This window comes from Myotis myotis, unplaced genomic scaffold (assembly GCF_014108235.1).
Source record: "Myotis myotis isolate mMyoMyo1 unplaced genomic scaffold, mMyoMyo1.p scaffold_m19_p_8, whole genome shotgun sequence".
In the NCBI taxonomy this organism is placed as follows: Eukaryota; Metazoa; Chordata; class Mammalia; order Chiroptera; family Vespertilionidae; genus Myotis; species Myotis myotis.
Window position 1 is genome coordinate 38,715,167 of NW_023416390.1, and position 25,648 is coordinate 38,740,814.

The 25,648-nt window shown below is 38.0% G+C and overlaps 1 protein-coding gene across 4 annotated transcripts in view; it reads right to left on the minus strand.

The window, feature by feature from the left end:
* The window catches only part of ITGA4 (integrin subunit alpha 4), a 337,984-nt gene that overhangs the window by 266,383 nt on the left and 45,953 nt on the right, over positions 1-25,648 (minus strand). For 2 of the 4 annotated variants that reach the window (XM_036318670.1, XM_036318671.1), the window contains exons 2-3: positions 10,322-10,436; positions 4,251-4,319 (exon numbers count right to left, since the gene is read on the minus strand). In XM_036318670.1, coding sequence (XP_036174563.1) covers positions 4,251-4,319; positions 10,322-10,421 — 169 coding nt within the window. In that variant the 5' untranslated portion in view covers positions 10,422-10,436. Of the gene's footprint in view, positions 1-4,250; positions 4,320-10,321; positions 10,437-20,379; positions 20,398-25,648 lie in introns of those variants that run through there. The other 2 variants (XM_036318672.1, XM_036318673.1) reach the window with 2 other exon arrangements.

The window sequence follows — 25,648 nt, forward strand, 5'->3', positions numbered from 1 at the left end:
TATTCACCAACCAAGAAGCAAAAAATGGTTCTATCTTGCCAGGCACTCTTCATACCTCTTTTCAGAGAAAATATATACAGCCTAAATTTAATAAAGATGTTATAAGAAGATGTAGAACTGACTTGAGAGATATAACACAGTAGATAATTAGACAATTTAGCATAGAGGTACCCTTGGTAACAGTAGCTTAAATTTGTCCAAGTATTTACACTTCCTAGATGCAGCCTTTGCTTTTGGAGATTACTGACACCCCCACTCCCATGTCTGCAGGGTAGACAGATGTCGCAGGTCTACACTAATTCTGTTTCCCTGGGCACAGTGATTGATATAAGAATATAAGGATAATATAGGAAATACTTTTCTGGTGGCTTATATAGCACCTGGCACCATGTTTTATGTTCACTGGCACTTGTTGTGGCAGGTCCCTATGACCAAATATGTCATTATAGCTGAAAATAAGGAAAAGATCCCATGAGGTAACAGATCCATGGTTCAACATCTACCTATGAAAACCAAGTTGTTGCTTTAAGGAAAGTCTTTAAGGGAAGAAGTTCTTTCCCATTAGATGAGATGTGTAAACAGCACTATAAAAGTGTGCCTTAAAATAGAGGCAAGCCTGAGGAAGCAGAACTAGCAATAAATCCTGGTCATATCAGATACAGAGTGCTCAACAAATAAAACAATCAACTTCCTTTTTTGGTTGCATTATTTTGGTTTGGGATTTCTATGAAAAGATTCTTATCAGATACATATGATCCAATTAGCGATTAGAAGGTTTAAATTAGTGATGTACTGAGTAGAAAGGGAAAAGTGGTGAAGCACATTTTCTTTTTCTCTTTAAATTTGTGCCTCTTGTAACCACTCTAACACAGGAAGCACAGTTTAATTGGAAATAGGCTATCAGAGTTCTAAGAATAATCATCTAAGGCTAACTGCCTATGTAGTTTAGGTGTCAGATAAATTGGCTCTCCATTATAAAGTGCAACTCTCCTGATTAGTATTTGATTAAACAATAACAAAAAAATAACCTCTTAGAACTGAAATATTAACAGCTTTTGAATTCCATTTTTCTTAGCAAGATAATGAGCATAGCACATTGTTTAGCATGTTTTTAATTGGATGAATATCAGATATACAGTGTTTTTCTCTCATTGATGCCTTGTGTGCTAAGAATTTCATTACATCCTAGAATTACCACATAAAAATGTCCCTGCATTTGTCACAAATATATTCCTACACACAAGGATAATTATCTAAGTTCTTTCAAGTATCTACTTGAAGTAAAAAAAACCTTCATCTGGTTGAAAGATTCTGCTTTTGACCATGATTTGTTTTTTTCAAAATGGATTTTTAAAAAAAAAAAAAAAAAAACAGAGGAAAATGTGAGTGGACTTTTAGTTTCACTGATAAGTCCTAAGCAGTTAAGGATTACCCACTCCATGTAGTTCTGTAAGAAGAGGAAATGTGATCCTGGCCTCCAGAAGTTTATAAATTGGTTCTAGTTACAAAATGGGCAGGGAACAAACACTTTATAAGTCAAATAAATATAATAGTGAATTAATAAGAGAAAATAATTGGTGTGTCATCAGAGGGAAGTAGGTTAGTCAGGAAAGGCTGCTTAAATATTCAGCAATACTTAAAGAGTCACATAGTACCCCCAAATCAATCATTTTTACCCTTCATCAATTCAGCAAGTGGTTATGTACACATGCTATGTGTTAGGTGCTGTGTGAGATGCCCATGGTCCTTGCTTCAGTTAGTCTTTTCTTTTGGAAACACATCAGTTGTACAGAAACATTATCCTGGCTCATGACACTATCACAGATTCATTCAGGGGCCACGATTGGGTTGTCTCCAGTGTGTGTCTATTATGAATACATGTTCATGCTTCCTGACATGCATGATTATATATATCTAAGGGAATGGAATTGCTCAAATGGTATACAAATGTTCTAATTTACAAGATCATGCTAAATATTTTTTTAAAGTCATTGAATCCATGTGTATTCCTGTCAGTAATAAAGAAGAAACCCAGCTGATCCACATTTTCACCAACACTTGGAATGGTGGCTGCTTAATGTTTTCTAGTCTACTATGTATAAAACGGTATGTCACTGTGGTCTTCTTTTCCTAACTAAAGTTAAGCAGCTCTTCATATGTTTTGTAGTAATGTACATATGTTTTCTTAATTTTTGACTCGGTTAATATCCTTAACATTATAGATATAAAAATAACAGAATAACACATGCAAGATTCTAGCAAGTCAACAAATTATGGACAATCACTTAAAAGCTAAAAGTCTCTCATATGCTTTACTTCTTGGGGGATAAGTAAAAGAGCACTTGGACCTTGGCCGAGTAATGACAGGAAATGTTAACCTAGCCCCTAACTGTTGTTCACCTTATATTATATGAAGCAAGTTGGCTTCAGAATCCCCGATTTTCTTGACTTTCCCATATCTCAGCTCATTCCTAAAGTTTAGAGAATTCCAAGCAAATCAAAAGAAGGGAATCTGGAGAGAAAAGCCCCTTTTTACACAGAATGACTGAGTGACCTGAGACCAAGGCCTGTACAAACTTATGAGTTCTGGTCATGATCTGAAGACTAGTTGACTATCCAGGAACAAAGAACTCTCTGGTCACCCTGAATCACCTCTGATGACCACGTTGGAATGACCTAAACGTGAGACCTCAAACAAAAGTAGAATGGGGATATAGTTGGAGTCAGAGGGGCAATAAACTTTTCCTTTGGGCACATGGGAGACTACCCATTAAAGTCACACTTTCAACTTTTCAATTTCCAAATGTGAAAGACTGGATTGAAAGAAAGATAATGATTGCACAAAACTGTTTGCTTTAAAGGGTGCCTGGCACTCATTGAAAAGCACAATAAAATACTGGAGATACTGTATAGCTGTAAAGACAAAGCAAAAATAATTTAATAAATTTACATAAACATTAAGAATGTTTTTAAAAGATGGGAAGAAATGTTTGCATATTTAAGCCATATTCAGAACCTCTGAACTTTTTAAGATCATGGTGCTTGTCCTCAAGTGAAAGCAAGAAATTACAAAGCTTCAGAATCCAGTTTCCAAAGTGAGCACAAGAGATGAGCAAAATTTCAACAGTAACACTTTTCATTTGCATTTGCAGACTTCGGTCTTAGCCCATTCAGGCTGCTATAACAAAATACTGCTGACTCAGTAACTTATTTATTACTAGAGGCCCGGTGCAGAAATTCATACATGTGTGTATATGGCAGGGGAGGGTCCCTCAGCCCGGCCTGCACCCTCTCACAATCTGGGAGCCCTTGGGGATGTCTGACTGCCTGTTTAGGCCCGATCCCTGCCTAAACCGGCAGTCGGACATCCCTCTCGCAATCTGGAACTGCTGGCTCCTAACCGCACGCCTGCCTGCCTGATCACCCCTAACCACCTCTACCTCAGCCCCCACTGCCTTGGCTTCATCCGGAAGGACATCCGGAAGGTCGTTCGGCTGTCTGGTCTAATTAGCATATTACACTTTTATTATTATTATAGATAGTCTGGAGGCTGGGAACTCCAACACCAAGATAGTAGCATGGGTGCATGCTGGTGAAGGCCATCTTCCTCACAGCCTGTGTCTTCTCATAGTGTCCTGACATCGTGGAAGGGCTAGAGATCTCTCTGGAGCAACTTGTAAAAGGCACTAATCCCATTCATGAGGGCTCCACCCTCATGGTTTAAGCACCTACCAAAGCCCCACCTACCATCACATCAGGTATAAGGATTTCAACAAAGGAATTATGTAGGGACACAAACAGAGGATAACAACTTATTTCTACTGTATTTTCTTCCTCAACATTCCAGTGTCTTTGGAATAGGCAAATATTTAAATTTGCATTTTTACCTGCGGACAAATGGAATTAAGAGAAATGGGGCAACTGTCCAAAAGCCACAGGGAAATGAGTCCCACACACAGACCTGGAAGTCACGTCTCCTAAATCCTACTGTGTCCTGTGATTGGGCAATCCTCTCTCCGCTCTTCGTGTGATAAATGTGTTAGAAGAAAACAAGTACAATTCCAATATTTCATCATTCAAAGCTTCTTTTTTTTAAAAATGAGGTATAAATGTGCCATGTGGTCAACTATTTTAATTCTGTGTGTATATAAGGAATCCTGGAAGAACTTATGAAACTGGTTACCAGACACCTCAACTGTTTCTTGCCTGTCCTTATAAAAATTCCCAGATGTCACAACTGTCACACCTACTTGTTAAATTGAAGAAACTCTTGAACCACAGTAAGCAGATGCTGGAACAGATGGACAGTTTCTTTGGGGCTGAGAGAAAGATATTTCCAATTAAGAAATGCCTGGACACTATTTTATCTCCCTTCTAGTTGACTGAACTATGAGATTTCCTTATGTCAGTTTACAATTTTTTTGAAAAAAAAACTTTCTATTTCCCTTAATATTCTTTATTTGGTCATATATCCATAAGCATTAGCTTAAAATTTGCTCACTTTTATGTGCTCCTTATAAAATTGCTATGGTGCTTTCAAAATATTGAAAATTACTGAAATGTTTTTTATGTAATGGTTATATCTCACACCTTTATCCTTATCTTCCTCGTGTCAAGTTTGTGTCTTCCATTTGCTCTCCCTTCACTTACAACTGTAAACTATCTATTATGTGCCTAACACTGGTTTCTTCAGTATGTTATCTCCTAGCTACCCAAAAAGAGGCATCACAATACAAAGTAAAATAGAGCGTTTGGGGCAGGTATGGAAGCAGAGGTCAGCTTTTGTACCAACGATTGTCCCAGGCCCCCAAGTGCAATTGGAGCCACCCACCTGATAGCGGCTTCCCTGACAGGCACACTCACCAGGCCCTCATCATTCTTTTGAGCCCTCTCCATGCTCACTGCTACCACCACCTCAAGTTTTTCACTCTCTTCAAATTACCACTAACTTGAGGACATGCCGACAGCCTTCACAGAGGGCTGCGGCTGTAGAGGGAGATGTACAGCAGCTCACCACCTAACTGGTATCTTGAGATAAAATATCAGTCCTATTCTTTAAATGTCCTCAGCCATTTAAATATGCTTAATTTTTTAAAATATATTTTTACTGATTTCAGAAGGGAAGGGGGAGGGAGAGAGAGAGAAACATCAACGATGAGAGAGGGTCATTGATCGGTTGCCTCCTGCCTGTCCCACATTGGGGATCAAGCCTGCAACCCAGGCATGTGCCCTGACCAAGAATCAAACTGTGACCTCCAGGTTCATAGGTCTAGGCTCAACCACTTTGCCATGCTGGCCAGGCTAAATGTGCTTAATTTTTTAGTGCAGTTTAAGTTTCACAGCAAAATTTAGCAGTAGGTACAGGGAGTTCCCATATATGCCCTGCTCCCCCGCCCCCCCCCACACACACACACACCCTCTCCCACTTTCAACATCCAGCACCACAGTGGTACATTTGTTAAAATCGATAAACCTGCACTGACACATTACGACCCAAAATCCTTAACTTATATTAGGGTTCACTCTTGGTGTTATGGGTTTTGACAAATGTGTAAGGGCATGTATCCACCATTGTGGTATCACACGGAATAGATTTACTGCCTTAGAAATCCTCTGTACTATGCCTATTTGTTCCTCCATCCCCCTAACCCAGGGGTGGGCAAACTTTTTGACTCGAGGGCCACAATGGGTTCTTAAACTGGACCGGAGGGCCGGAACAAAAGCATGGATGGAGTGTTTGTGTGAACTAATATAAATTCAAAGTAAACATCATTACATAAAAGGGTACGGTCTTTTTTTTTTTTTTAGTTTTATTCATTTCAAACGGGCCGGATCCGGCCCGTGGGCCGTAGTTTGCCCACGGCTGCCCTAACCCCTGGCAATCACTGATCTTGTTACTGTCTCTCTAGTTTTGTCTTTTCCAAATTGCCATATAGTTGGAATCAAACAGTATGTAACCTTTTCAGTTTTTCTTTAACTTAGTAATATGAATTTAAGGGGCCTCCATGTCCTTTCATGGCTGGATAGCTCATTTTTAGCACGGAAGAATATTCAGTTGTCTGGAGGTACCACAATTTATTTATCTGTTCACTTCTGAAGGACATCTTGGTTGCTTCCAGGTTTGGGCCATTATAAATAAAGCTACTATAAAGATCCCTGTATAGGCTTTTGCATGGACATATGTTTTCAGTTGCTAGATTATGTAAGAGTGTTTAGTTTTATACGCAATTGTCAAACTGTCTTCCCAAGTGGCTGTGTACCATTTGGCATTTCTTCCAACAATGAATGAGAGTTCATGTTGCACCACATCCTTCCCAGGATTTGGTGTTGTCAGTGTTTAGGATTTTGGCCATTCTCATATGTGTGTGGTGGTATCTCATTATTGCTTTAAATTTCCAATTCCCAATGACATATGATGCTAAATATCCTTGTCCCCCACCCGGGACTGAACCTGCAACCTGAGCATGTGCCTTGAGAGGCATCAAACCATGACCTCCTGGTTTATAAGTCGGCGATCAACCGCTGAGCACATTGGCCGAGCCAAAGATGTATTTTAAATGAGTCAACACATTGTAGAAAACAACTTAATAAGTGAATAGGACACCTTCTTCCCACCTGCTTTCCAACTTCAAGAAGCATTATTACATTTCTTATACCATGTAAGAAGAGATTTGAAGGACCAACTACTGAGATTTACCTGAAAGGTATAATAAAAACATTTCTTAAGAAATTATCATCCCTATCCTTGATAAGACATGAAATGTATGAGGAAACATAAAGTAGAAGATAGTAATAAATGGCGACTACAATATAAGTGAAACCTCAAAAATGTGAGGCGAGCATTAAAACAAAGTGGCCATGTAATTGAGTTAAGGATTATACAATGATACCCTTTTCTTGGAATTCCAGCTGTACCAAGATACATTCATTTTGGGTGAAAAAAATTCCACTAATGTTCCTTAGAGTCTTTAGCTTTAAACTTCTATTAAAATATGCCTTGATTGATTTGAAAGATTTAGGAGTATTTCTCAGATACTAACACCTAATGAAATAGGGATAATCATTATTATTCATTTCTGTTGTAGTATCATTTGTACATGCCTTAAAACCACTAGATAAGGATTTATAAAGACACCTCTCATACCCTGAAGTTACTTTGGTTTCTGCCTTCTATGACAACAGATAAACAGAAACATGGAAAAATTAAATGAATTTTTTACACATGAGAAGGTTAAAGATACAAAGGCAATCATTCTAAACTATCTTCCCTAAAAACTGCCTCCTGTTTACCGAGCTTCTTTAAAAAAAAAAAAAAAAAGAATTTTTCAATTAAAAAAAAAAGGCAAATGTCTAAAATTCAACGATGTGGGTAACAAATAACAATACATTACTTTCCTTTGGAAATGTAAGCAGTAAATTGCTAAGGCTCTTTAAGACTGGTTCTACATCAAGATTTAGTAGCAAAATAAAACTTTAAACTCATTATAGAATTAGGATTTATATATTTACCTCTTTTTCCCTTAACATTTTATTTAATTTTATATATAGTTTGTAGTTTTTCTTATTTTTCAATAAAGCCTTCTGTTATTTTCCCAAATAAAAGAAGTGATGATCCCTCTAATTCTTTCTAAATTAAAGTTCTACAGTAAAACTGCCATTATCCCTTTATGTTCATTGCTTTTCTTCAGAAAACAAGTTTGAAAGTTAAATACCTCCATTACAAGCCAGCAAAATAAGATCACTTCTTAACCGTGTACCCAATGCTCCATTTGGGGCCTCTTTTGCAAATGTGTGATTACATTTTCATGCAACCAAAGCAGTAAAAATGTCTCCTCCAAATTGGTTTGTATCCCCACAACCAAATAGACTTTAGTGTGTGAAAACAGAAGTTTACTGAGATTTGAAGAGACTGTTTTATTCAGAACCATTTAATTTGAAATGAATGTCTCTTTATTCTTCACCCACTACAAACAAAGGGCTCCTAGCTTTTTAATACCAACAATGAGACACAATTACAGGCTGGTGAGTAGCTTTTCGAGTCATCAGCCCAGCTGAGAAATTGGCCATTGACAGCTGGACTGATGGGATATTATGAGTCCTCAAAGGAAGCCCATAAGAACCATATGGAGTGACATACCAACATTTTTAATGTGCCTGTCAGAAACTCCCACAGCTGATGGTGCTCATACAGCTGTAGGTTATTAGGAAGGAGCCTTAAATGAACGAGAGAGCCCTCTTTAGGGTCGTTCACTATCATAATAATGTTAACTAAAGCTTGCTGGTGGTGAAGAAACTTAGTGGGGAACAATAATAGAGTGGGGCCTTGACTTACGAGTTTAATTCGTTCCGAGACCGAGCTCGTTAACTCAAATTACTCTGTCAACTCAATGCAAAAAACCTCCGAGAGACAGCTGGTATCTCAAAAAACTCCTTAGTCAGGACACTCGTAAGTCAAGGCCCCACTGTATATCGCTGTATTTTGATGGCTGACATAAGCTATAGGGAATTCTATCTTTCGTGTTTTGAGAAACTAATTCTATGTCTGAGCTTTACAGTGATCTCAAGGAGTTAATACATGTGGTTTGCTTGAGTGTGTTTTTTGCCTAACTTGCATAGTTCTTAAAATTCAAAAATATGCCTTTATTAAATCAATAAAAGTTAATTTGAATTAGACACACACACACAAAACAAACAAACAAAAACCCACACCCAAAAAGAGAGTCTCTAAATAATTTCTTGAATACCTCAAGTGAATAACCAAGTAAATTTATGGCTTACCACCAACATGAACGTTTTAGAATGCTATCCTGGGTAGCCAAGGCTCCATTTGAAATGTAGGGTTGGGTGTACTCCTTCAAAAATTATTTCTTTAACATTATTCATAACATGTTAAAATATATTACTGCCTGATCAGCATGTGCCCTTTCCAGGACACAATTCGATTCCTGGTAGGGGAACATGGCTGGGTTGCAGGCTCGAACCCCGGTGGAGGGTGGGCAAGAGGCGACAGATCAATGCTTCTCTCTCATCATTGATTCATTAATGTTTCTATCTCTCCCTCACCCTTCCTCTCTGAAATCAATAAAATATATAAGTGAATCTAAGAATCAAGTGAATAAATATTCTGATGAACAGAATGAACTGTTGATTATAATAGAATCAGGGACATAGAAAGGGAATGGACTGACTATTCTTGGGGGGGGGAGGGAGGGGGAGATGTGGGAAGAGACTGGACAAAAATCGTGCACTTATGGATGAGGACAGTGGGGGGGTAAGGGCAGAGGGTGGGGTGGGAACTGGGTGGAGGGGAGCTATGGGGGGAAAAAAGAGGAATAAATGTAATAATCTGAACAATAAAGATTTAATAAAATAAAAAAATATATATAAAATAAAAATAATAAAATGTATTACTTATTAGTAAGACTCAGCAATTCAATAAAAAGTAGCTTTAGGATAACATGACCTATCACTGTCATTCTACCATGGAGAAGCCAGGTCCTTTTTCCATTTAAATTCCAAGTATGCCAATATTCAGAAAATAATTTAAGAATAATCAATGACTCCCTCTATTGTTCCTCCAAAGGGCACTTAAGAAGCACTTGTTATGTGCAGCAGCCTGAGATCCCCATGATTAATAACCGTGGCTCAGTTTAGGAGCTTCTGTTTCTGGATGTGCGAAGAGAAATGAAGTCACGTGTTAAGCCAAATGTCCTGGCTTCTACATCAAGCCAGTAAGCGACTGCCAAAGAATCACTCATGGCTCGTTATAAGATAATGATCGGAGCCTTCTCATATGTGTAGATGCTTTACTCAATGAGGATAATATTGTTGAATCAATAAAAGCACTTAGTCAAAATACACAACCAAGAAACCAATGAAGTAAAAGAAAAAGCGAGTTGTCAAGTTTCCCTTGGCACTTGTAGTGCTTCTCAGGAAATGAATAGCCCTTGAGCCAGGACCGATCCTAATAGAAAAGTGTCGCTGTGAGGCACTGCCGTTTTTTCTGTGGACTGCGCCCAGCTGTCCATCATCCACAGACAGCACATGTGGCATCATGCAGACCAGGTGTGAGTCAGGGGCAGGTTTGGCTGCTGACAGCCTGGTCAGCAAATATCCAAGGAGGACATCCTGCCCTCGCTTGTTGCAGAGCGACTCCCCACCCCAGAACACTCTGTTGGTTCCCCTCTGTCACTTGATTTTTAAGTTTTTCTGTTTTCAAATTTCTGGCCTATGGTGTACGGTTGTATGAGATGGTCAGTCAGGTGCAGCCACAAGAAGAGGCAGAGGAGAAACTCAGGAAAACAAAGGTTATTATACTCACGGGTCCTAGAGACCGGAGTCACACTGCCAGGGTCACGTGGACAAACACCAGGCTGGTCCGGAGGCAGAAGACAGGAGCCAGGGCAGGGTGTAGGCCTCATCCTTTATTGGGGTTTCTGTGGGAAAAGCAAACCGGGACGCAAGGCATTTAGGGTTAGCTGGTTTGAATAATGTAGGCGGCTCTGGGCTGCAAGGATGTGTCTCTAGTTGCCTGGTGCCTGGTCCAGGGCTGAGTAGGGCGCAGGAATATTGCCCCCCGGTTGTACAGGCAGATCCTGGAGGCGTGGCTCTGGACTGGCTGGTTTGCACAACAAAGGCGCATTCTGGCTGGGCCTTTGCTCTCAGCTAGTTCCAGGAGGGGCAGCTCTCCCTCAGCCGGAAAGATTTTTTTTTAAGATGTCAAAACATCATAATAAAGAAGAAAACACACACAAGTGTGTGCACCCCCCAAAACAAACAAACAAACAAGAACACACCTTACATTTTCTTTAAACAAAGATAGCAGTAAATCAAGGCTATGTATTCATTACTTTTCAGAGTGCTTTAAGAAGACTGATGTTGATTTGTTCTCCATCAGAGATGTCTTTTCTTTAAGCAGCAATTTTTAAGATCAGAAATCAGCAGAAAGCCAGATGAGACATGGTCTCGGCTTCACAGCTCTCTCACTTGTGAGCTGTACTTCACACACCTCATTTTCCTGTACCCCTTCTTGTACGGAGTGAAGGCTTGGATATACTTGTTTCTATCTAAAGGGGAGCACAGTGCAACAACCCGTGTTTGACACACACAGGTATCGATACGCACAGAGGCTGTGCTGGCTGAGGCCCTGGCCATCACCGAGAAGACAGAACAAGGAATTTTTAGGGCCCCCCTTGGCGAAGCTCCGGGGCTGGCTCTCGCTCTGTGCTGACGCCTTAATATGTAAGTGGCTGCTCGAGGCTAATGGAAAGGGACGAGTTGTAAATGTTCACATATTAAAGGATGTGAAAACTCACAAGCAACAACAGATTCTGTCCAGTATTTCCAAAGCGGTAAAATTCCTTGGAAGATGTTTTCTGTCTGTGGCATGGGTAGGTGGCCACACACCCTGGTTTCCCCTGCAGGCTTACACATGCGGCCCCAGGGTGTTTTGAACAGCATAGCATGTTCAAAAGTGCTTTCAAAAGTGTCTGATGGCTGGAGTTCAGATTCGAGCTCCGCTGTTTTCAGGATAACTGGGGCAAGTTGCTTGGCCGGTCGCAGCGTTATGTGTAAGTGGGAATAGCGGTGCTTCCCTCAGAGGGTGGTTGTGAGAACTGTATGTATTATTAGGTGAGGTGCGGAGAACAGGGCCTGGTACTTCGCAAGTACTCAGCAAGAGTTAGCTATAATTTTACCCAATGGCATTTATCTTATAACTCAAAAGATATTGTGGAATAGCTTCTTAATTTTGGAGTCTTCATTCGTTATCTGCCTATAAATATATATGAAATAAATATCAGGAGAGAGAATATACAGTCTCATTAAATATAACATATAAAAATGGCCTGGGGTAAGTAAAAAAAGTATTAAAGTATCAATTGATTTTTTAAAAATTGGAGATGTCCATGTAATAAATTGATGTAGAGAGCACTATTTATTCAACACGAAGATGCAATTTTTCTTTTAACAATTCTCAATACAGAAAATGACTTGCAATCAATGTGTATAAACTACTTTGTATCTCTTACCCACAAATAATTTGTTTTTTAAATCATGAGACTTATCATCATTAAAACAATGATATTTGGAAATATCTATATATACACACATTTTTTATAAATATATGTCAAATACCATCTTTCAGATGTGTATGTGCATGTTTGTGTATAAAGTTGCTTAATTTATAAGGAAATATATTGATACAGTTGACCATAAAAAATAAGACATTTAAAGAAAATGACAAAATTAGTCACAGAATGGAAGAAGACACAACACATATAAAGAAGGTGATAGTATCAGAAATATATTAAAAATCATACAATCAATAAGATAAAAAAATAGAAAAATGAGGAAGATACAGGAATAAGTATTTCATACAAAAGAAATACATTTTTCCAATGAAGAGATAAATTTGCTAAAGCTTGCTCATGAAAAAATCTTGACAATATATGCAAGACTACAATGATATATCATTTTTCAAAATTTATGGGGGGAAAAAATGAAGAAATCTGACAACACCAATATTAGAGAGTGAGTGAAACTGTCTCACCTGTTTCATAAAAATAACTTGTAAAGTCATAAATCTTGTAGATTTGAACACTAGTAGACGCCACGGCCAGTAATTCCCTCCAAGGACATATTTAGATGTGTAAACCAGGGACCCACATAAGAGAGCTCCTCTATCACAGTTCAGCAAAAGCTTTGAAATTCCAAATACCCATTCACAGAAAAATGGATAAATAAATTTGGTATATGTTCACCATATATTCCAAAACAGTAAAAATTAATTACACTGACATGGATAAACTTAGTAACAGTATTGAATAAAAAAAAAAGTAAAAGTAAATAAACAAAATTCAATATATTGTTTAGATACTATTATATAGGTATCTCCTGGTTTATGTATGTGTGATAAAACTATTTTTAAAAGGTATAATAAGTACATAATTTGGAATATTACTTACCAGTGAGGGGAAAGACAGGGATCAGAAAGAATGTATAGATACATTTTAGATAAGTGTAATATCCCAGTTTTTGGATTAGGTTATGGGATCCTGGGCTGTTTTATATTATTAAGACAAATAAATAAAAGAGGGCCATGCTTATTCCAAATGACGATAGTGTATCCTGGGACAGGATTTATGATTAATTACACTGACATGGATAAACTTAGTAACAATATTGAATTAAAAAAAGTAAAAGTAAATAAGCAAAATTCAATATATTGTTTAGATACTATTATATAGGTATCTCCTGGTTTATGTATGTGTGATAAAACTATTTTTAAAAGGTATAATAAGTACATAATTTGGAATATTACTTACCAGTGAGGGGAAAGACAGGGATCAGAAAGAATGTATAGATAAATTTTAGATAAGTGCAATATCCCAGTTTTTGGATTAGGTTATGGGGTCCTGGGCTGTTTTATATTATTAAGACAAATAAATAAAAGAGGGCCATGCTTATTCAAATGACGATAGTGTATCCTGGGACAGGATTTATGATTAATCCCACTCCAGGCATCTGGGGTCTAGAAAAGATGGCAGCTCCTTTTAAAAGATTAGTGGTGGCTGCTTATTTGTTTTTGTTGATTTTACTTGTTCTATTTTGTGTTGTACTTAGTCTCTCATGAGAATTACTCCACATGTCATTACTTCTTTCATAGTAAATGTCAAGAGATAAAATTTTACAGAATAAAAGAGAATTTCCTTTCACACGTTACTAAATGTATGATGATGGATACTTAATAAGCAATGGACACTATTATTGATGCCTTCAAAGAACCACGGAGTGATTGGGGAAATGGATGAGATAGCACAAATAACAAACAGATTTGCTTTTAGACAACATCAACTAGAGAAGCCAACTTGCTTCTTTTTTGGAAGGGGGAGTGGAATTAAAACAAATTTATTATTTACATATTAGAGAGTGAAGAGCCAAGAGAAAATGCTTCTGTTTCTTGTTGCCAGTCACCTTTATTTTGCAGATAATTAGCTGCTGCACAAGCCATGTGCTCCAAGTTCCTGGTGGGAAGTACTAACCAGGTAGAGTGGAATCAAGTCCAGTGTCAAATTCTATAATGTAAGTGTATATTTCCTTTTGTGGATACAATCAGAGAGAGAACATGTGGCACAAAATGGTTTTTAAAGACTCAAGGAGAGAGAGCTTTTGACATCCATTCATCTTCTAGTTATTACTACCTACATTTAGATTAAAATATTATAGAAAAGCACAACGTGAGGCACATGATGCTTTGCACTTGGTAGTTTTAAGTTTAAAATTAAAATCTGCTCTTGAGATCAATCAAATTCCTGGCACCTGAGCAAAGAATATATAATTTAGAGGTGTACTAAATGTCAATGAAATAGCATGAGCAGAACAATTAAAATAAAACATAAAGCCATAAATTTGAGCCAACCTACGAAATCCGTTCATAATTATGTAGCTAATTATTCACTCGACATAGTGTGGTCTTCACTAACTCCAGAAATGAAAGAGCGTAAATATTCCCCGCTCAGAACTTTAAGAAGACTATGACAGCAGACCTGGCATTTGATCATTATCTAATTTCCAAACTGGTGATGTCAAGAAGTTCTGCTGAGGAGCATCTGCGCACCTGTTTCCTCACATGGCTGCTCTGTAGCTGTGCTTCATGACTCATCTGTTTTCAGCCAGAGCACTTTCTCATTCGAGAGGAGCTGGGAGTGGGGTATAGTGAATAGGGAACAAAGGCAAAGACCTATGTGTCATTCATTCATGCAATATTTATTCCATATCTTCTACATCCTACACACGGTGCTGGATGCTGGCGAGTCGTGTTGAACAAAGATGGCAAGGCCCTGCCCTTCATGCAGCTTATGGTCCTTTGGGGGACGCAGCCGGGTCTGTCGGACACTGGACTGCAGAGTGGTGTGTTGTAATGCTTTCAGCAACCTGGACTTGAAGAATCCACAGACACATTACCAACCAAGTGTTCTTGTGGGAGAGCTGCACATATGAGTCACCTAGGGCCTTTTCTTAACATTGCAAAGAATAAGCCACACTCCAGGTCAACGAAAATGACAATCTCTGGGAATGTGACACGGGCACTGGTAGTTTTTTTAAAACTCCCTGGGTGATACCAATATGTACACAAGTTTGGGAACCACTTATCTAAAAACAGGAAAATAAACAAAGGGAAACTGAAATTGCTCTCTGCATAAAGGGCCTGGCATAATGCTCAGGCTACAAACTCAAAGGTGTGTTGTTGTTCTTTAAAAAAAGGTCTTTATTGCCCTGACCAGTTTGGCTCAGTGGATAGAGTGTCGGCCTGCAGACTGAAGGGTCCCAGGTTTGATTCTGGTCAAGGGCATGTACCTTGGTTGCGGGCACATCCCCAATAGGGGTTGTGCAGGAGGCAGCTGATCGATGTTTCTAACTCTCTATCCCTCTCCCTTCCTCTCTGTAAAAAATCAATAAAATATATATATATATATATATATATATATATATATATATATATATATTAAAAAGGTCTTTATTTTCTATAAATGACTATAATTTCTCTCTTAAGCCCCAAATTCCACCAGGTGGCCGAAATCTGTACTCAGTCAATTCATGGTTTCTCTTCCTTCTTCCCTTTGTTCTTTATTCATTGGGGCCATGTTAGGGAGAGTTATAAAGTACCAAGGCCAGAGAGAAGGATTAGCAGAGATGAGCATCTATCTAATCTCCAGATAATATCACCCGCTGAGTCCCCTCAACACACGGCTTCTCCAGTCTGAGTTCTGAAATCCCTAAGGCAGCTGCCTCCTCTCACCCACAGGGACTCTTGGTCCCCAGGCTCACTGCTCACAGCCTCCCACTCTTGGCCACACCACAGACATCTGCCCCACCCCACATCATACCAAACTTCAAGGGATGGTAGTAGCCCTTGAAAACAGTGTAGCAAGGAATTGTTGAGAATAAAAAACACTGATCAGTAATATATCAAAATAAATCATGATACTTATTTCTCCTTTTCATTGACTAATTATGCACAAGAAGTTTTAGGTTTGTGAAAATTTGTTTGGCTTGTTATCAGTATTATTTTCAACCCTTGGCTTCTTTCCTGAAATCTTTTTAAGCAAATTGTCCATTTTGTGAGGGTTAATATTTTTTTACCATAAGCCTATTTAACTGAAGGCACAGAACTGTAACAATGTACAATATAGTGAGCGCTAAAAAGCTAGGAGAATGGGCCAGTCTGTATCTGTACTTCAGAGAATTCCCACTATTCCCTCAGGAAGCCTCCTAGACCACAAAGTGACTCATGACTGGCTGATAAGGCACCGTGCCAATTTTTTTTAAGAGTAGAGAAATTCTTCATAAATACAAGTTAAACCCATTTAATGATAAATACTGGCCAGCATCTGTCTTACAGTATTTCTTCAGTTCCTATCTGAATCTCTATTTTGCATACTCATCCCAGGACTGTGTTACTAGCATCAGCAAATAGTAAATGATTAAAATGAGAGCTTATATTTATGGGTATACAATCATAGTTCCTTTATGATTTTATGACTTTTTCTTGATCCCTCAAAAATTAAATTCCTCAGAATATACTAGTACATATTTAGGACCTGTTATATCTTTAGATCACTTTCCATTTAAAAGATACAAAAATCTACTGGAATACCAAAGGATTGTTTTTGTTAGGATAATATAAAACAAAATAGCAGTTTAGCAAAAGTTTTCATAAAGTATGCTTTATACTAGGTCAAAGGCACTTCAGATTTAGAGAAATACTGGAAGGAAAGAAGAAATCAAATTAACAATTATGTATTAAGTGGTTGGGAAATGAGTATTTTTCTTTCAGATTTCCTTGCATTTTTCAGGGATTATTATAATGCTGAACATAATATTCCATGATGTTTATTATGCTAGATATAAACAGAACTAAAACTCTGCTCACTAGAATATACAGGGTGTGGAAAAGTAAGTCTACAGTTGTACATATGGAAAATAATAACATAATCAATAAGTAATAATAAGAATAAACTCAGCATTTCACATACTCACAACTGTAAACCTACTTTTGCCCTGCCCTGTAGTTTAGGGCATGTCCTGGCTTGAGTAAAATGTCTTAAACTATAAATTAAACATAGTCAGCAGCACAAGAATTAGGATCCTCCTAAGCATTATAAAGAAGTACTGCTCTATACAAAAACATTTCTATATCTAAAAGTTGAGGGTCTAACTATTGTGGTATGCTTGTTTTTAAATTGCAATATGGTGGTATAGATGCATCAAAGCATTTATCATTCATCAATAAAAATGTACTCAGGCTGAGTGCTTTTAAACATGCATAACACGTTCCCAGTGACTTTATGGTCATTTACTTGCTACGTGGCAGCCTGCCTGGTCGCCTGCTATCTGATCATAGAAGCAGTTCAGAACTCAGTGTGGTATAACAGAGAACAGAGAAAGTTCAGGCTCGGAACACTGGCTCTGAGAATTGAGTGACACTACATGGTGTCTGAAAAATGAGTGAAAAGAGCTCTAAATGAGAACGAGAATGAGCAAATCTGTTGCCTTTCTATTGAGAAAGGAATAGGAGCATCGTCCTGGCTAGGATCAATGTCCTGTGTAACAGATGATCTTCCTGTACAATGATGCCTTTCCTCCCTAAAGCAAGCAGATTCCATGTCATACTCTGTGCCACAAACGTGAGTTCTTACAGACACAGTGGAAATGGTATCTGGGCTATGGGAGGAAGAAGAAGACTGAATGGGTCCATCTTCTTTTGATAAGAAGCATATGGGGTGCAATTTCTAAATTGAAACAAAAATCCCAAAATACAGAGACCCTGCCTCATTTCTCTTGGCAAGTTCAAAGTCAGATTTATTGAGCTTCAGCTATATTTAAGTGTTATTTGCAAAGACTGTGGAGTTCCAAAGATGATCTTATTTCAGGTATCTTAAGGCCAAGTAGGAACCTTCCAGCTCGCAGGCCCACTCTAGCGTGCTATGGTTAAATACTGGTGGGCTGATTGATTACTCGCGGGGTGTGATTAAGTAATTAAGCTGAGGAGCCACTCGGAGCCTCCACGTGCCCACCCTTGAGGTTTTCGCAGAACCAGCTGGGCCAGAGCCTCCGCTCCTCCCCGGGGATGAAGCTGGCAGCCTGGGCTCCTCGCAGGTCTCCCAAGGCCAGGCCCCCCCCACCCTCCGGTGTGCCAGGCTGCTGTGGCTTCCATGACCTGGGCACAGCACCGGCCCTGCCTCGCCTTAGCTCAATCCCTGTTGGCTGTGACGCCGTCGCCCCATTTTGCTTCCATTAAAAATGTCTGTGTATTTCCAGAAAAAAAAAAAAAAAAAAAACATAGGGGAGGGAAAAAAGGGAAGTTATTGTATAAAATCAAAGTTGTAGTCAGTGTAAAATGGACTTTTATATCTAGATGAAGTTTTATATAAGCTCCAGTAACCACACAGCAAAAAACCTACAACAGATTCACAAGAGGGGAGAAGGAAGATGCAAGGAAGAAAGAATTCTACCCAGAGTCTCAGAGGGTGGTGGCCCTTCTGATACCTTGATATAGGACTGTGATGCAATAAATTTCTGTTCTCTTAAAAAAAAAATACCACCTATGTATAACTAACCCATATGTATAAATAATGCATATATATAAATAACCCATATGTGTAAGAAAGCCATATGTATAAATAGCCCACATGTATAAGTATCCCATATGTATAAATATCCACTTTTTTAGCAGGAAGCTGAGCATATCCGGCGCGGTGCACATCAGGCTCTTCCCCAGATCACACTTGTTCCAGTGACCCCACAGCTATAAAGCTCACATCCTCCACATTATTTACTCTTTTCCTTGTGAGAATCAAGTAGAAAAACAAAGTACTATTCAGGGAGTTCAGCAAAAAGCATTTTATCAAGTGTCCTCTAATTCCTTTTCTTAAATTATTAACATAGAAATGACTTTGGAAAGAGATGGGGGGGCGGGGAACAAAAATAAAGCAAGAACATCACCTTCCGATGATCAATATGAAACTGCTCACCTGTTAATGATTCACTTGGGAACCAACTAAAAAAAATTAAATTTACTGTGAATATGACCAGTCTTCACTGCTTTTCATGCAATGAAGATAAATTCATTGTTGTCTACAATGTCCAATCTTTATGGAAAGCTAACAGGAGATATTAAGACAAACCCCACAGGATCAGTGAAATGAATTTATCCTTGATGGCTTTATGCCTACATCTTCAGACTGTCACTAGTGGGACAATTAGACTCTAATGACCTTCCACTTAGTGGGAGCCAAAAATATGATTCAGTTTTGTATAAATTAAAACAAATGAAATGGCTTTCAATTTAACACTGTTGACATCTCTCTTCATAAAACCATTTTCAGAGAAAAATTTGAGGATTCTGTAGGGAAAAAAGTATATTCAAACTTAATGTATCATCTGTTGAATTGCAAAAGTCATAAGTTCCAAGGAGAAAAATCCATGCAAGACTCACTTTAGAAAAATGTTAATTATATCATAAAGAGGAGGATTATACGATTACTTTTCTGTTACTAATTGGCAGTTTATATTGAAAGACAGACTTATTTAATTACACATATTTTCTCTTTTAAAAAATAAAATATCTTTATGTTTGTAAAAAAAAAAAAGTAAATAAATAAAATAAAACAGAGTTAAAGAATGGACCACAAAAGAGATGATTCGAAAGCTGCAAAAAAAGCAAGATGCCTGGGTAAAAGTATCATGAAAAACTTTGTGGAAGACATGAAATTTGAAGTAGAGTGCCATGATAGGTAAGATTTCAATAGACTGAATGTGAAGAAGGCTTTTTAGGCGATAGATTACAATGACAAGAACAGAGGCAGCGAGCTAGGCCCATGGATGTCATGATGAGAGAAAGAGGGAGAGAGGCGTGGGAGAGAAGGACAGATGGGAAGAGGAAGAGATGGAGAAGAAAAAAATCAGAAGACAGTGAACAGCTGGAAGCATCTGTTCTTCATTTGTTAGCCAATGACGAAGCTTGGAAATATTTCAAGGGTTTTACTGGCTGATTGGCAGTATGCTTAAGAAGCTAAATTTAGAACAGGACAATAAAATTAATTGCAAGGGGAAAATAAAGGTATAAAAAACACTAAGATGGGCAATGCATCACTCAGGGTTGGAGTTCAGTGGCATGAGTGGCAACGGGGAAAAAAGACACATGTCAGAGATACTGCCGAGACAGAATCAGGCAAGTTATTGAATTGGAAGAAGAGATAAGCAATTAAAATGGACACTGGGATCTCAGACCAGGGTAGAAAGGTGGTTCCACTAACAGACATAGAAGGGAGTAAAGTCTGGAGTTGTTGCTGATTTTCCAGGAAGACCATCACTTACTTTGAGGCACGCTGTTTGCACTGCCTGCTGAGCTTCCTAGTGAAGAAACACATATATAGGAAGAGCCATTCCTCAAAGTCAACAGAGCACAGCAGCTAAAAGCACAGGCTTTGGGATCAGGTACAGCTCAGATTCCTCATCTACAAAATGAGGGTGGCATTAGATGCAACTTTCCCTGAGAAGCCTGACTGAGGAAATGTGTAATGCACAGTGACTGCTTAGTGAAAAATTGTTCTGCCTTTGAATTGAGAATTAACAGGTAAATGCTCACGGAAGCTGTGAGAATGAAAGAACTAACTAAACACAGACTGTAGAAAGAGAACATGGGACACGCATGCCGCTCAAAAGTAATAAGAAATACAGTGATGACTAAACCAACCTTTTGGTGATTCTGGATTCAAGGCGGTCACTAGATGTGGAATTACAAACCCAAATTTAATACGTATGCCTGCCATTAAATTCCCAGGTGGCCTCTCCTTTCGGCACATTGATTGCTTAGTTCTGTGTCTTTACAAATGACTGGTACACTTCTCTCTAGCCAATATCTACGATCTCATGATCATCACTCGCTAGAGACGACTGCTGAGGTAAGTCTGGGTAAATGGATGGATGGACAGATGGACAGAGAGATAGATAGGAAAAATGTTGTATCGTGTAGTAGTTGCTTACAATTAAAAGGATTCTGTCACAAGAAATTTTGCTAGGTTACTTAATTTAGAGACACAGCAGACTCCTGGCATTAGTAGATTTAACATTTGCATTTTCAGTCTCTCACACAGGTTGATGATACACCAACAAAAGAAAAATAAATGGCTAATAACTAAGCCTAGCTAAGTGTTAGTATTTATATCTCAACATGTCTCTCTTGTTTAGAAAAATATCCATTTCCAACCTCTCTTCCCCAAGATATTTAACTCTGGAGCAACAAATAGAAGAAGCCAATGGGAGCATGGTTGGTTATAAGACTGGAATGTTCAATTCAGCAATGACTTAGTGCCTTAGAATGATATCTGATACAGAAGCAAGTAAAATCAATAAATGAGTAATTTTCACTTATACTCAAGTCAGAATAAAAGGTGTTCACTTGGTGAGAAGTTGAAAAGATTATTAAAATGTGGTAAATTGCACAAGCATGTTGCTTGCTAATTTAGGGATTCATGAGATGTCATGTGTCAAGTGTGTGCAATATTGGTCCATTATGGGCATGTCTTTTTATTTGGGTCTATTACAAAGAAACAACTTCAAGAGAGACAAGTGATCATTAGGCAAAAAGATAAGAATTCTAGTCTCAGTTTATATATATAATCTGGTTTTCTGGTTCAGTTATAGTTCTTGACTAAACCTATTTGAGGGAGGGAAGCACAGGTTATGGGATCCAGCCTCTAGCTTCCTCATACATATCTACATTCAGGTGGGAAAGGTTCACTAAATAGAACAAAATTAAATGATCAGAAATGCTTTTCCTCAAAAGATACTGATTGTTCTTCTTGGACTGAATTCTATTCATCCTGATATACTGAAAAGCAGCTTGTAGTAAGAAAAAAGGACAGATTCCTCAACAATACTTTTTTTTTCTTTATTGATTAAGGTATTACATATGTGTCCTTATCCCCCCATTGTCCCTGCCCCCTATCATGCACTCACCCCCCCCCCCCGATGTCTGTGTACATTGGTTAGGCTTATATGCATGCATACAAGTCCTTTGGTTGATCTCTCCCCCTTACCTCCACCCTCCCCTACCTTCCCTCTGAGGTTTGACAGTCTGACCGATATTTCTGTCTCTGGATCTGTTTTTGTTCATCAGTTTATGTTGTTCATTATATACCACAAATAAGTGAGATCATGTGATATTTATCTTTCTTTGTCTGGCTTATTTCGCTTAGCATAATGCTCTACAGGTCCGTCCATGCTGTTGCAAATGGTAGGAGTTCCTTCTTTTTTATAGCACCGTAGTATTCCATTGTGTAGATATAGCACAGTTTTTTAATCCACTCATCTGCGGATGGGCACTTAGACTGTTCTTCAACAATACTTTTATGATAAAGATTTTATAATTTCAAAGATGAGGAATTGAAAGTATATTTTGACATATTTGACCTAAGTTTGTTAACTTTTGGCTCTGTTCTTTATAGCTTTCACTGCAAAACTGTTCCCAATCTACAAACCTCCAAACTAAAAACATTTAATATCATACTCAGAAATTCACTCTCCTGGCTGGATCTGATTGCTACAACAAAAAATATATTCAAAACACAACTATTTTAATTGACATGAGATGGCCAAGGACCCCTTGGAAAGATTACAAAGCATGTCAAATAGATTTTAGGCAATTAAGATCTTAGTAAGAAAGATATCCAGAATAACGAGAATTTCCAAGACAGAGGCACATTATTACTGACAAATTTATGTACCTTTCACAATTTCTAATATTTCTTCCTTGAATGAAATGCTCACAATGAAACTGGATAATCAGATTTACTCTCAGCCTTTCTGCCTGGGTCACAATAGTACTTGTCAGAAGTTTGAGAGAAGAATCTGAAAATCCTGATGCTACTAAATACTTCCTTCAAGATCAGAGCAACGTTGATGCTAATCAAACTAACCAGTTGGAATCACCCTCATCTCTTTTGCTCCTGTAGCTTTTTATATTCATTACTTCACTTCAATCGGGTTCTGAATAACTTAACCACTATTCTAGTTAGAACCTGTGTAAGGATGGCTTATTCAAACTCATAAGTACTGGCCTGATTCTCCCATCACGCTGCCCATGTAACTTGCACAAAGTCAAAATCCCTTCCAAAGTGCCTTAACCTTGAGAATTCATGTGCTGTCCAGATGGGAATATTTGTACATCTTTTAAGATGATTGTGTTTTTGTTGCTATTATTGTCTTCACAAAATAAAAGCATAAACAGTGCATGCCATGCCCATCTTTTTCAAAGAAAAAGATCTTCAGAAAGTACTTAATGGTACAACTGGAAAACGTTCTAACAATGCAGTCTTTCCTGGTTTTTCAATTTATTACAGGTGGATAATCTCTGAAAAACCCAAGACAGTAAACAGATTGAATCTCTTTTAACAATTTTAATTTTGAATGAATTCCAAAGTGCTTAGAGTCAAGCTGTTTTGCTTTTCTTAAACTAATACCTCAAATCAAGATTAAATGATTTTTCTTTGAAAATTGGTCCAAAGTACTGGAAAGCTGTGTGTTTTGGAAAACTACATTCATTATAAAATGAACATTTAAACATCATTGTTATACTGATATTTTAATTGGCGTTGCCATAAATTTGGAGGCAGAATCTGTCTCTTAATATCTTTCTTTGGTATGCTGAAGTTCTGTAAAAGAAACATAATTCTAATAAATTGAGAAATTAAAACACAACTGGAATATTTCATTATATAAATACTATAATGGGCTTGGAACAGAAAAGTATGTACTTTCAACACTGAATAGAGTAAGGCATTCTGCAATCTTGTCATCGGGCCTCAGATTTCTAGTCTGGTATGAAATCCATGACTAGCATGATATGGCTACTCTAAATTTAGCACCAACCACCATGTTAGGTTGAACTTACCATCAACTGAAAAAACGTCAGGAAAGTAAAAGTATGCAGATGGTTAAATGGTGTATAGTCTATTAGCGTATGCATCTAACAAGAATAAATGGTGTAGCCTGGCCAGTGTAGCTCCGTAGATTGAATGTCATCCCATGCACCAAAAGGTCACCAGTTTGATTCCCTGCCAGGGCACATGCCCAGTTGCTGGCTCAATCCCCAGTAGGGGGCGTGCAGGAGGCAGCATGCTCCCTATTCTAGCCTCAAAATAAAAAGAACAGTTACATGCCATGCCCATCTTTCTATCTCTCCCTCTCCCTTCCTCTTTCTCTAAATTCAATAAAAACATTTTTAAAAATATTTTTAAAAATAAAAATAAATAACTGGTGTATATTCTATTAACTTATAATTCATCTAACAAAAACAAAATATAAAGGCTGACCAATTAGCATGCAGTCTCCAATTGAGATTTGAATTACATATACCTGAGCCCTGGCCGGTGTGGTTCAGTTGGTTGGAGTGTCATCACATGCACCAAAAGGTGGCGGGTTCGATTGCCAGTCAGGTCATAGATCCAGGTGGCAGGTTCGATCCCCAGGGCACATATGGGAGGCAACCGATTGATGTGTTATGATCAACGTTTCTCTCTCTCTCTCCCTCTTTCTAAAATCAATTTAAAAATTAAATATACATGAATATTATCTCCTCATTTAAAATATGTACATTTAGATGTCTTCAAAATTGCTTCGGATTTCCATTGTTGATGAATACAGCCAAAGCTACCTCTTACTTCCTTGATTTAAATATGGCAAAAGTTAAGGGGAAATATAGATCACCGATTCTGGACATAAAGGAAGTAAGTAAGCACTCACAAAAAAAATGCCCAGTATGAAGAAAATGTACTTTCCACAGTCAACTTGTGACAAAAATAAAAACTTTGATTCAAGCCATTTCATTTCACCATACGCACAGGAAAGGCTTGGCGTCAGAATCAGAAGGGTCCCCGAACACTGCAGCAGCCACATTGAGAGGTTAAATGAGCACAGATTTTGTAGTCACTTCCAGGCTGACAAATCCCGGCCAAACTTACAATTCTGGAAGAATATGAGCTATTGGAGAGGCAGTACAAATGTAATTTATCATAGCAGTTGCTTTGGAATTTGAACATGGGGGGGGGGGGGGGACAATCGAAATTGGCACCTGTGTTGTATAAAATACATAGCTCCGTAAGAAAATCTCATCTTTTTTTATAAAAACTTCTGTTTCCCCAGTTGCACTGCTTGAAAGTGAATCTGTGTACCAGAAGGGTGTTCAGGATTATGAAACTTAATGCATTTTTACCACAAGCAAATATAAACATTTTCAAGTAAAACATAAGGCAAGAGACATGAAAGACCATATGTTTTCAATGCTCTCCATGTCAAAACAATACCAGTCTCCAGAAAATAACTGCTAGTCATATTGAATTATTTAGCCAGATATCTTCCAAAAGTTACTTGGAAGAAAGTACAGTGCATTCCATGTACCATGTAATGGATAAAAATAGAGTTCCCTAGACCAAACATATTACATTCATGAATTATTTTATTGGCCATAATACTCTAAAAGATTTCTGAGTTTTACTGCTCGTGGCTTAGTGGCAAAGGTAAAAATGAGGTAAGAGAAAACAGAGACTTAATTTTCTGGAAAATGTTTCTCGGCAAGCTGTGTAAA